The 13,337-nt window shown below is 45.3% G+C and overlaps 1 protein-coding gene across 4 annotated transcripts in view; it reads right to left on the bottom strand.

The window, feature by feature from the left end:
- The window catches only part of CNTN5 (contactin 5), a 3,369,946-nt gene that overhangs the window by 690,801 nt on the left and 2,665,808 nt on the right, over positions 1-13,337 (bottom strand). For all 4 annotated transcript variants that reach the window (XM_085621430.1, XM_085621433.1, XM_085621431.1 and 1 more), the window contains one exon: positions 632-761. In XM_085621430.1, the coding sequence (XP_085477556.1) occupies positions 632-761 (130 nt within the window). The remainder of the gene's footprint in view (positions 1-631; positions 762-13,337) is intronic.

Raw genomic sequence — 13,337 nt, 5'->3', positions numbered from 1 at the left:
GGTTAAAATCGTGGGTTGGATAGTCATTTCCTCTAAGAGGAATGGAAGAGACCATCCCGTAAATTGAATTGTGATTTCTGCTAGCTGAAAAACTGGAGTTCCTGCCCATCAACCTGTCCATGCATTCAATCCGCTAGTTGTGAAAGCAAGATGAGGCAACAGTGGAGGTGTGATGCATTCTGAGCACCAGGACCCATAGGCTCACAGGAAACAGACTCCAGGTGGAATAACAGTGTGAGGAAGAGCAGTGTTTGATGGTCCAATGGAATCAGCTTTAAAGTGGAAACACAGGATGCAGGATGGGACCAATGCTAGCTATAACTCTGGAGAGGGATGCTGACAGTGCAGGCAATTTTAACGTTGACTATTCTATGTACTAATACATTTCCCTACGTAGCTATTGTTTATTTTTGGTGTAGGTAGATTTCACATCGCATCCTGCCAAATAAGAGCCTACCACAATGAGAAATAAAAATTACTTATCAATGTATATTTTCCAGATTATGTGAAAAAGACAAAAGGCGTACACACTCAATCATGTGATTCAAGAGTTGATTAGTAGTTTTTTCAAAGTAGTAAACAACTACGTAAAAGGCACTATAAAAGAGGCAACGTAAACATATTTGCTTACCTAAAATCTTTAGTTCTGCGCTGCTGTACATGGTTCCATGTATATTTTTTGCCAAGCACTGGTACATTCCGGCGTCTGACTGATTCACATTGTGGATCATCAGAACACCATTAACCATTTCCACTCTGCTCTGTAGATAGAAGTAAAGCAAAGAATTAAAAACAAGTTAGGATGTTGCCATTTCACTTTAGTTAGGAATATTTTCTTACTTGGATGTCACAGAATATTTCAAAAATATTTATTATGGAATAAAATGACGACTTACACAACTAAACCCCTTGAACTAGGGCCATTTCCAGGTCATATTAATGCCAGATGGCCACACTGAGCACAATCAGAGTGGCTACCACTTTAAACCAGCAAATGATTCCCAGTTGCCACGACAGAAGAAGGCAAGGAGAGTTAATTCACTTAAGTCTTACTTTGCCCAGCACAGGGTGCAGAAACACTACAACCCTTGTCAAGAACCATTACAAGTTCAGTATCTGGAATACCATTTACAAATCATCGATTTATGCATGGAATACATACATTCTGACCACATGCTGCCCTAGGCTACACCTGGTATTATAACAGGGCAGTGGCCAACCATGAATGATGAACGCAGCTTGGCCTTAAGCTCTGGCTGAGGCCATCGGCATTGCACAAGAACCTGGGTGCCCTGTGGAGCTGGAGGGGGCTTCACAGCACTAATTCAGCACTGTTGTCGCTTGTGGCCCAGGCCGACAGAGGAGGACCGCATCAGGGGCGTGGAAGTGAGGCGGAACGTTCGTCCGCCCAAGACCTTCACTTGCATTATGGCAGCCATAGCTGAACCCTCTACGAGCGCCATGAATGTCCTTGCTAGTCCCGCCACTTGCCCCCGCCCCGTGCTATCACTGGACTGCTGGAGGAACCCCAAGTAACGAGGAGATGGCCCTATGGGCCACATCAGAGTGGCTTGTGCCCGAGATGAGGTTGGCTTTGATGGCCAGCGCCCAGTATGAGGGGGTCAGTAGCCCACGACGCAGACTGTAGCTCAAAAGAACAAACATGCTGGCAGTGACCCCCCCCCCGTTAGACAAGAAAAGGAGAGGGAAGGAGAAGAGGAGAAACCTAAGCGGTGAACACTGGAGAGATGAAAGGTGAGGCGGGCTGTGCCCGATGCTCACAGTGGCCCCAAGAGCAGATTGGCTGAGTGGAGAGCCGGCCTACGTGCTTCAGTGGAAGGAAAGGCCCTGAGGCAGTGGCCTACAACAGAGCAAGAGGATAACTCTGGAGGGCCTGGGGAGAACCTGAGGCTACAGGATGGCTGCCCTGATGCGGCCTTTTCTCGAGTGCCGAAACCTGTGGTTGCACATGCCCCTCAGGACTGCAGAGGTGAGGCAGGCAATGGACACACAAATGACAGCCTCCCCTTGCTCGCTACCTAGGGTTTGGGCTCCGGGTGGCCCTGAGGCCAAAGTTTCACCTCCATTTCGCCCTGGGCAGTGGACCACACCTCCAGGGCCTACTTCCTGGTGGTGTGGTATAAGGAGGCGGCACGCCGAAGATTTTGAGACAGCGACAGTGACCGGTTGGATTCGGCAGCCACCACCTGAAATGGCAGACACCTGAAGGACACCACCAGGGCGCTGGCATTCCTTGCGGTTTGGAAGTAGTCTATCGACCAGATCCCCTCATCTGGAGGACACGCCCTCACAGACCAGCAGGAACCTGTCCCACCTACTCCTACACCTTAGTGCTAGGGAGTATGAACTTTGGAACATTTCTACAGCCTTGGTTGTTAAGCGGATGATGTCAATCACTCTGTCCTGGAGAGAGAGAGTTGGGGATTATTCTTGGTTGTTTTTGAGTCACACACAGCCACCACCACCCCTTTGGCAGTTACACAGTGATGATGCATTAGCCCCCCCAGCTCACAACTCAAATGGCTGCATTGCCAGGTAAATACGCTATTCTAACATGGAACATGAGTGGCATGGGCTCCATATGGAAAATACATATGGTGCATGCATACCTTAGACACTGGGGGGCCGACATTGCCCTGTTGCAGGAAATGCACCTGAACCAGGCAGGAATCCCATCCCTGCGGAGACGATGGGAGAGACAAGTGTATGCCAATAGCTACTCAGAGTTTGCTCAGGCTACATTGACATGGATTAAACCGGGTGTGCTCTTCCAGGAGATGCCAATGTACATAGATGAGGAGGGCCAATGTTTGCTATTTTTGGGAAGACTAGATGGCATACGAGTACTTAAGCACAGCATATAGAGGAAGGCGGGGCCAGCATAGGCCCGCCGCCATTATGGGGGTCGGCCGTGCACCCGGAACCTGTGCCCCATTCGCTGTCCCTGCCTGCGGTAGGGGAACTGCCCCGGAAGTGATTGAATCACTTCCAGGTCAAGGGAGGCTCCCCCGCACCCCGGAAGCGATCTGATCACTTCCGGGGGCGTGGGCGACCCTCGGAGACCTTAAAGCCGGGGGGAGCGCAAGAGACGATCTCTTCCTCCCCTCGGCAGCACATCCGTCGTATGTGCCACATCCTCCCTCGGGAGTGAGAGTTGGCCAGATACAATTCCTAAATACATCATCAGCGATATTGGAGCAGGATGTACATATCCCCACACTGTTAGGGGGAAGACTACTATTATGTCCTGAACATAAACCTAGATAGGTCCACACCCCCATTAAGATATTTGCCTGCTCATAATTTGCAAGGGATTTCGACCGCTGGGCTAAACACTAAGAAGTGCACAATATAAATGGCGAGCTCGACATACGAACCTCTGTGAATACTCATTTTCTTCTCCCATGCATGACGTACACCGCAGGTTGGACAGGTTCATCGGCACACGAGAACTTGGGGAAACTACTAGTGCTATTAAATACCTATCGCACCATCTCTGACCATAACCCCTTACTCCTGAGCATGCAATGGGGTTTTTGTAGTGCACAATCCTGACCTGGAACCTCTCCCTGCACATCCTGCAAGACCCTGTGACTCGCGACCTACTAGAGGACGACGTACGGGACTATTTTCAACACACCCACCAGTCCTTGGCACACCTCTACACAGAATGGGAGGCATTTAAGCCCGTTATATTTGAGCGGTACATGCAGCAATCTGTTTGGGTGCAATGTTCGCTGGAAAGAGACCTCCTCAGAGTGGAGGACGAGATGCTCCACATGGAACGTGCAGCCACGTCTCGACCTGGAGCACAGGGTCAACTTGACAAGGTAGGGGACCACTACCGCGAGCTCCATGACCAGTTGTGGGTACACTTGAGAGGAACCTACATAAAGACAATGGACATCGAAGGTGGCAAGGTGGGTATACTGTTGGTGTGGCTAATTCAAGAGGAACACAGAGGCCAGCCTATAAAACAACTCCTGACCGAAGAGGGCGGCTTGATATGCCAGCAAACAGACGTTCATGATGTCTTTTTTAGACACTATTGCTGGCTTTACGAGCCCCGAGTGGCAGCCATGACAGCATACACAGAATCCTTTCTGAAAAGAGTTCCTCTCTCTGGCTTGACGAAAAGTGATAGCAATAACCTGGAGAGATCGATTAGGGAGGCCAAAGTCAGAGAGGCGCTTTATGACCTGGCCATGGGCAAAACCCCTGGCACGGACTGCCTCCTGGTGGAATTCTATCAAGGATATGCTACTATTCTGGCCCCTCGGTTGCCAACGCTGTACGTGGAGGCCTACAATAGATAGAGGTCTCTTCTCAGACATGGCTCGGGAAGCACTCCTAGTCTTGGACCCTAAACTGCACAAGGACCCCAACAACGTGGCCTCCTACAGGGTATTGTCAATGATAAATCTTCGTGGCAAAATACTAATGGACCGACTGTGCCCTGATATATCGGGATCAAAATGGCTTTGTCCCACATCGTAATACTTTTTTGAACATACATAGATTATTCAGGGTGTTAAGGGGCACCTCCATGGAAACATACCCGAAAGCAGTGGTCCTCTCTACAGACCTCTATAAGGCATTCAACTCCATGCACTTGCCCTACCATACGGCCTTCATGAGGCACATAGGACTGGGGGCCAGATAGGAGAAGTGGGTGACACTGTTGTACGCGGGGGCGAAGGCCCAAGTAGGCACCGGACAACTACTTGTAGACTGCATTTACATAGGAAGGGCACCCGGCAGGGTTGCACATATCCCTCTTGCTGTTCGCCCTGGCCATTTGATGCATTGATATGGGGGCGGGGCAGGACCAGGGCATCTTCTCGAGGAACGGGGTACATGCCATTTGCCTATATGAGGATGACTTGCAGTTGTTTATTGGAGATGCAAAAACAACAAGGTGATGGATGGAATGCTTAAATTAATCTCAGCCACTGCCAACTACTCGGGCCGCATCTCAATCCATCGTTTTTTGCCAACCATGCCACCTCAGTTTGGACCCAGTCATATACAAATCAGTCTTGATCATGTTCCTCATGAGATCAGGCCAGGTCGTCCCTGAACCAGAACACAAGCAACCTAGGGCTGGTTTCACCCTAGTTATGGGTCTTCAGACAGGGATAGCTTGGTTCCTGTGGCACAGTGAGCCCGGGACCCATGTCTGGGCATACCCGGTGCACCTAGGGAAGCAAATACAAAAACAACAAGGTGATGGATGGTATGCTTGAATAATCCCAGCCACTGGCAATTGCTCAGGCCGCATCATAAATCCATTTTTGCTTTACCTGGCTGAAGTGCCCTAACTAGGGTGAAACCGCTCCTAGGTTGCTTGTTTTCCGGTTTGCACATTGCTGGCTCCAAACTGAGGTGACATGGTGGACAAAAAATTATGGATTGGTATGTGGTCGGAGCAACTGCCAGTGGCTGAGATAATTTGAGCTTTACTTACTCATCTTGTTGTTTTTTGCATTTGACGCCCTAATTGCACCAGGTATGCCCAGACATGGGTCATGGGCTTACTGTGCAACCGGAAACAAGCTATACCTGGCTGAAGAGCCCTAACTAGGGTGAAACCAGTCCTAGGTTTCAGGCGTGTATAGCTTGGTTCCAGTGGCACAGTGAGCCCATGGCCCATGTCTTAGCATAACCAGCACACTCAGGGCATCAAATGCAAAAAAGACAGGGTGATGGATGTAACGCTTGAATTAATTTCAGCCACTGGCAATTGCTCGAGGCCACAACCCAACGCATCGTTTTTTGCCCACCATGCCACTTCACTTTGGACCCAGCCATATGCAAATCAGTCATGATGCTGTTCCTCATGGGAGCAGTTCAACCTGAACTGTCACGCCAGGTCCTCCCTGAACCGGAACAGAAGAAACCTAGGATAGGTTTCGCCTTTGTTATGGGCTCTTCAGCCAGGTATAGCTTGGTTTGCATACCCTGTACACTTAGGGCATTAAATGCAAAAACAACAAGGTGATGGACGGAATGCTTGAATTAATCTCACACACTGGCAATCACTCGGGCCGCCGTCCCAATCCATCATTTTTTACACACCATGCCAGCTCAGATTGGAGCCAGCCATATGCAAATCAGTCTTGACCCTGGTCCTCATGGGAACAGTCCAGCCTGAACTGCCAAGTCCGGTCCTCCCTAAACCATAACACAGTGATACACTTTTAAGTTTGTTCCTAGAGTTTAACCGTAATGATGTTTTGAATTTGAAATGGTTTTAATTAACCTATGTGTTCATTCACTCATTAAGACAGTACCAATATGTAATCCTCAGCTAAAAGCTCTTCATGCTTATCAATTCTCTTGGCAATTAAAACACTTACTTTGCTTCTCACACACACTAGTGTCTTATTTTTACACAATTCTTGTACTCAACTTTTATCACTGTACATTTCTTGAAATTTGCAATAGGAGTTTAGTTTCCACATATTTAGCACAACTCTGTGTTTGTATTTGATCTTGGAGGACTCCTACTTCAACTGAATTTGATTAGTGCTAATGCATCTTCACAGAAGAAGACACAATATGGGTGGATTTCAATTCTTTAGTGGAGTCTCTTTACACAGGTAAAGTTAGAAACTTGTAGAGCTGAAACATACTCCTCTCCACCTTTGAGGGCCTGTCGCTCCCGGGGAAAAAATTAATGGCTAGAAACGGTGGCGGCTCCTCTGCAATGGAGGAGGATCGTTGCCTCACTGGCTCGTTTTATTTTTCAGCTGCTGGCTGAGTCAGCGTATGCAGGGAGGGGCACGGCTAGGCCATGGGGGGGGAGGAGGAGGAATGGTTGATGCACTTTTAAGTGCTTACGTCAGTTTGGCCGGCCATCTTTGGCCGGCCAAACCGACATGCACATTTAGGTTTCTCCAACCCAGCTGTATTGCACAGCCGGGTTGGAGAAACAAGTCTTACTCCCTGTGCCTGAGCGCTCAGGCCAATCCCCACGCTAATCTCATGCTTGAGAGCAGCGTGGGGATTTGATGAAGAGACCGTGATGCTGTCCCAGGGATTGCTGGGACCCGGAACTGGATGCGGAGGAGCTCGAGGCGGCCGCAGTACCACGTAAGTCTTTTTAATTTTTTTATTAACCCTGTGCATGCTCCACCTACGCCCCCTCCCATGCTCCCTCCACCAGCCTCACCAATCTTTTCTTTGTCTGCCGCCACTGGCTATGAACGACAATATTGAGTTGATTGTCAAATTGTCTTTCCAATCATTTGATGACCTTTTAAACACCATTTAACTCATTACCAAATGTTTTCTCTTCAAATTCCAAAGGGATTAACATGAGGAACTTTTATCATTGAGGTTCAAATTAAAGCCCCTCCATGCGTCCCAAGAAGGTGCTTAAAATACTGAGCCAAAGCCACCATAAATTGCAAGAAAAGGCAGGGTTAGCATTGAGTCACAAATTCGAAATTAATAATCTGGATAAATAAAGTTTTATTAAAAATAAATACATTAATATACAGAATGGATAAGTATAGGAGAATTCGAAACACAGTTCTAGGTAAAATAATTCAAGTTTCAAAAGTAATGCACAGAGTGTAACATTAATTGAACTGGCAAACATAGAAGTGATGTACATTAACTGTAGCAGAAATATGTGGCAACTGCAAGGAAAATAAATGCATGCTCATAGCAGAAGTTGTGTGATGCAAAAGGAAAACTAGTGGATAGTCGATATGGGTAAAATATGAAGAGAGATGAATATGCAAATTGACAGTTTCCCTTTAAAAAGTATAATTAGTGTGCTAAGAGACCACGGGTGGTTGAAAAACTGTTCACATAAGGAAATGTAGCTTATTGCATGTGTATTGCAAAAAGAATACAAGATCTGCTGTATGACTCTGAAAGCCTTTCAATGTGCATAATGGAAAAAATTCCACATCACAAATGTTGACCTGGATCCTTGTAATGCAAAGCCACATGGAGCTATATAGATTCTAAAATGGCTGCCCTTTATCAAACGGAGGTTGCAGGAGCCATGAAGCAAAGGTATCAAGAAAAGAGGTAGGTGGAAGAAGGCAGACCACACCCATAGGCATAGGCCACCCATCACAGAGGAAGGGCATGCCGACCGCCTGCAGTGCAATGGTGGGACGGTTAGAAGAAGCGGGTGGTACCTTAAAATATTGTGTGCTTGTTCCTTAACAGAGTACAATAATTCTGAAGGGGCATCAAGAAAGCAGAACCTAAGACAGTGCCCAGTGTGGCTAACATTTATCAAGGTGGAATTTGGGGTGATCCACAGAGTAAAATATAGTTCTAAATTTGGATGACAGATTTCAAAGAGCTCATCTGCCTGGAAGGATAGACTCGGGGAGAGTGCATAAGGATAGCACATACCTCATGGAGATGTGAGTGAAGTAAAGTAATAGGGTGAACAAGAGCTACAGCTTTGCACTATCCACAGACATACCTGCACCCTCTCCTTTCAAGCGAGAGGTCCAAACCACAGTTTGAACCACATTGAATATTGCTACTAAATCGTGATTGTAATGCTTAGGTTTGTAGTGGACCATTTTGTGCAATATGAATCATATTGAGAACATTTTCAGGGGAATCGTTTGCGGCACAAGATCCAGGAGTATTTGCCTTTAGGAGCTAGCATTCTGTCGTTATTCAATATTACTCCTTGAGCTTTTATTCATTTCTATGCTCTGATAATAAGAGAGTTAACTCTTACTTTCAAAGGTAGAATCAGGACATATCCATACAGGGGAAACCAAATCTGTGCTCATCTGCAGCTGTCTGCGCTAGTTTACAATCGGTATCAGGGTGAATCATTCAAAATAGTATGATCATCTGTCAGCAATGAAGCATGACAGAATTAAGACTTTTTAACAAACAGATGGTGAAAGTGATGTTTGGGCAAAGGGTCAACTTTCTGTAGATCCATTTTAAATAAAGACAGGAGAAGGAATATGTTATCAATCTAACTGAATAACCTGAAAACTGATGATGCTGCAGGCAGACTAGTATGCTCCATAGAGTTACCATCTGGATCCCTATAAAACAATTTCATTTTTTGCAAGATCAAGCTCAAATTTGTAATTTATGGAACTTTCAGAAATATCTACTACCGGTCAGACGCTGATGAATAATGCATATTACTCGGTAAGTACAGGGTCTTATAAATTAGCTTTCTTAACCTTATTTCTAAAATCATTCTCATACTATTGGCTGACAATTTAAGATGTCAATTTGCTTAAAAATTTAACAAATAGCTGCAGCTTTGCAATGGCAAGAATTCTTGGAGACACAATCTGGATTTATCAGGCATTTTAACAGAATATTGCTCGACATCGATATCTAATCTTAAACATCTAATTACAAACACATCATCAAAATGGATTTAATAATTTTAAAAAAACAACACCCAATGGGGCTATATTGTTGTAAATGATATTTCAGACAATATATTTACGTCAGACGATATTTTTGTATAGAATATTCTGAAACACAAGCATTCAGCCAATGGTAGAGAGAGTGGATTTTAATGCAAACAGTTAGAGGTAAAAATATAGGATGCTTCAAGTTACCGTTCTGCCTCTGTCTCTGTATCCTCAGCATAGTGAATATGAGACACTTTCTCACCTGTAAGGTGAGAGTATTGCGATCACTCTTAAATTTGTAGATGACCATTCCAAGAATTTGATAAGAATACATGCCAAATATTGTCTGGAACAGGAATGGATGCAATAAAATTGATTAAGCCTACATGACTCCAAAACTGGCGAGGTGATGTGCTCCAGAACGTAGAAACTAAATATGGTAGATAACTATTTACGGTATTTATGGTAAATAACTATTCTAATGCCTATTGCAGTAAAGAGTCTGGAAGTTTTATTGGATGTCAATTTAGACACGGGGGTAAAGGTCATCCTCATGCTGGCATTTGATATAAAAGTGGCACACTCAGATCCTCAACTCTTCACAGCACCACGCAACTCCTGATCGACAGCATGACCAGCTGAAATGCAAAGCGACACAGAGCCTTGCATTGCAGCCCCGTGCAGCTCCAGTCACAACGACAAAAAGTGCAACTTCCAGTGGGCTGCCCCTGGTCCCTGTACCCGACCCATGCTCCATTGCGCTGTGGCTGAACATTTGACATTGTTCTGGTCCGGCGTCATCAGGTACCGCAAGTTGGCCCTTTGTGTCTTTTTGGTGGTAATTTTAACTTTAAACTTTAAACTTTAAAAGCTCTAAACACCGGTTCTATCGATTGGATTTTTGTCATTTTGGTGTAATTTTTATTTATTGAAATATACTCTATTTTTATATGAGTGTGTGAGTGCTGCATAAATACTTTACACATTCCCTTTGAGTTAAGCCTGACTGCTTTTGTGCTAAAATAAGTTGATTCCGATCCCCATCAATCCAAAATCCATTTTCTTACAGATATATACATTTCTGAAAGACTTTGCATTTCCACAACAGTTTCCTCTGTCCCACTCTTTTCTCGTATACTCAGGGCACATATAGAAGGATTCACTTCTCTTTTAATTCAAATCCCTTCACCTCTCGTCAACGCATCATACAATTAATTTTCCTAGTTGAGTATGGCTGCTGTGTAAGTTTAGGAAAAATACATTAAACATTGACCTACTCCACCAACCCTACTCTTCCTATCAGGCCTGTGGTTTACTCGTCACCTATATCAAAATGCCGAAGGCAGTGTGCATCTTTTCATTTTTTATGTGTCTGAGATGTGATTATTGTTTACTCATTTATTTGACAGCGCATTTGTGATGTATCTGATTTTGCTAAGTGAGTAAAACTTAGGGACAAATAAAATAGACACATATTTACATTTAAATTTGGTGTTTAACTACAGAGCAATGAACCAGCATGACAATGCACAGTAAAGTAGCTGCAGTTGTGCAAACGGAGGTGCACAACAACATTTTTCGTACATTGTCCATGATATGGCCATATATCTTCATTTATGTTCACATGGCTACATGAGGGAAGTGGTTTGCAATGAATAGATTGCACTCTTGGTGGCCCATTTTCATAATACATTTTTTTTTAAACTATAAATAAGCTGTAAAGTCACGATCAAAGCAACTCCAGGAGCAAGTTGCAAGCGATCACACCTCGCAAGAAAAATAAAGCAACCCAGGGAAGAATGCCTCCGTGGCGAGCAGTGTAAAAATAATTTGATTGCCGGGGCTGCTTAAATACAATGCTGGGTATTCCAATTATTTTCTAATTAATCACATTGCGAATTGATTTGCAGAGATCCCGGGCATTCGCTGCACCGCAAAGCATGACATCTTCAGCTTTGCAGACACTGTTTGCCAGGCTCGCTCGGGAGATGCAATAAGTGGGAGAAAAGTTGCAACACAATTTCAGCTCGGATTTTTTTCTGTCGCTGACAACGTGTGAAATGAATCTGGAAGCAGAGCCACTTTTAATTTGGTTACCGTTCCTCTGGGATTCTCGCAGCCTGAGCACTGTCTAGAAACCGAAATGAATAGTTTGGAAATCCTGGGTGAGAGGGATAATGAGAGAGCGAAGTGGAAAACTCTACAAACCGAAGCAGGCACAACGTATAAAAAGAATTCTATAACACATGTTTGTAACCCTTGAAACCTGTACAGTTTGGGATCGTAAAAAAGACACAACACGGGTGTGGCTTAACGGTCAGAGCGGTCACCCTGGAAGCTGGGGATCCGGGTGAGAGTCTTGACACTGACGCTTCACATCCTGTGATTCTGGGCAGATCACTTAATCTCCCCGTTCCTAGTAAAACATTTTCTGGTGTTCATGTAAAGTGCTCTAATACCTTTGGGTCAAGTTCGCGCTATATAAAACTCCGTAGGTGAATCCTGGTGAATAACAAGCTGTCAGCGGTCACAGTGTATATTTTCTATTTTGGCGGGTGCTGCAGGCTGTAGCACATGCCACAGTACAAAATATGCACTCCGTGCGTATCCCTGCACCATGTGGCAGGCACCATGCAGTGCCTGCCACAGGGTGCAGGGATTTGTTGGCCATGTCAGAGGGCCAGGGAGAAGGAGGGCCCGCTACGGGCCCCCAACGTCCCTTTCCTCTTGCCTTTTCATGGCGGGTAAACTGTCGTGAAACGGCAGGCGGGAATGGACATTGTAATCCCCACAGCGGTGCCTGGAAGGCCCCACCACAGTTGTAAGGCTATAAATCCCTCCGACGAACTGGCGGTCTCCTTGAGCCCGTCGGATCCGTTTGCAGTCGGTCTCTCCGACCACCAACCATCCCAAAGTGGCGTGCAGTAATCAGCATTATGATGGGGGTGGGACCGCCACCGACGGGCTGTCGGTGTCAGTCTCACTGTCATCGTAATCAGGCCCTAAGCTCTGGAATACCGCTCCAGCACAGAGGCTTAGTGATCTACATAAAGCCAGGAGTGAAACACTTTGCTCTGACAAACATATAAAATAATACAAGTCGAGAATTTTTGTCAATTTCGCAACGTGTGAATTTTGCAGCTGAATAATAGGCTTCTGCTTGTGGAGCAGGCAAGCATCGAACAATAATCCACCAAGGATTGTCAACTAATGCCCAGTTCACCCCTTAAACAAATCCACTGCACACCCTATATGTTTAAACGGTTTGCTGCTATTTGGGCAGTTCAATTTTAGGTGCCTATTTCCAATAATGTGTTCAGAGATAATGTCCTAGTAATCATCCTACACACATTAATACATAAACAAATATAAATTAACCATGTAATTTAGTGCTGTGCTTAGAGGAATAACCAAGCACTGCATTTGCTGTCGGTAGTAGCACAACTTTATACCTTTGTTGTCAGTTCTCATTTCCCCAACTAAGATATCCCTTCATTCCCTCATCAGCTAATATCAATAGCAAAACCAACGTGGGACATTCCCCTCAGAAAGCTCTCATCTTAAGGATGGTGTGGGCTCGCTTCTGCTATACAGGTTTAGTACTGTTATTGTTCACAGAAATTGATTTTATGCAGAAATTATTATTACTGGGTATATCAGAGTGATGCAGCTGCATCACTAGACCTGATTACAACTTTGGTGGTCCTGGGACTGCCGTTGCATCGGATTCACCGCCGGCAGACTAGGCGCTCTGACAGCCAAATTACAATGTTGGCGGTCCCACAGATGAAAGAACGCCACCCCCGCCAAGATTTCTCTTCCCAACTCGATGGCGGTCACATTAGTATTGAGTAAACGTCTCAGACAGGTTTTTTGAGTTTGGCTAACTCAAATTTCTCATAGCCATTGATGTTAATTAGTGAATACCCTGGGAACTACTATTAC

Source organism: Triturus cristatus, chromosome 8 (assembly GCF_964204655.1).
Source record: "Triturus cristatus chromosome 8, aTriCri1.1, whole genome shotgun sequence".
Classification (NCBI taxonomy): domain Eukaryota; kingdom Metazoa; phylum Chordata; class Amphibia; order Caudata; family Salamandridae; genus Triturus; species Triturus cristatus.
Note: the sequence above shows the minus strand (reverse complement) of the source record. Positions and strands in the feature narration are given on the sequence as shown.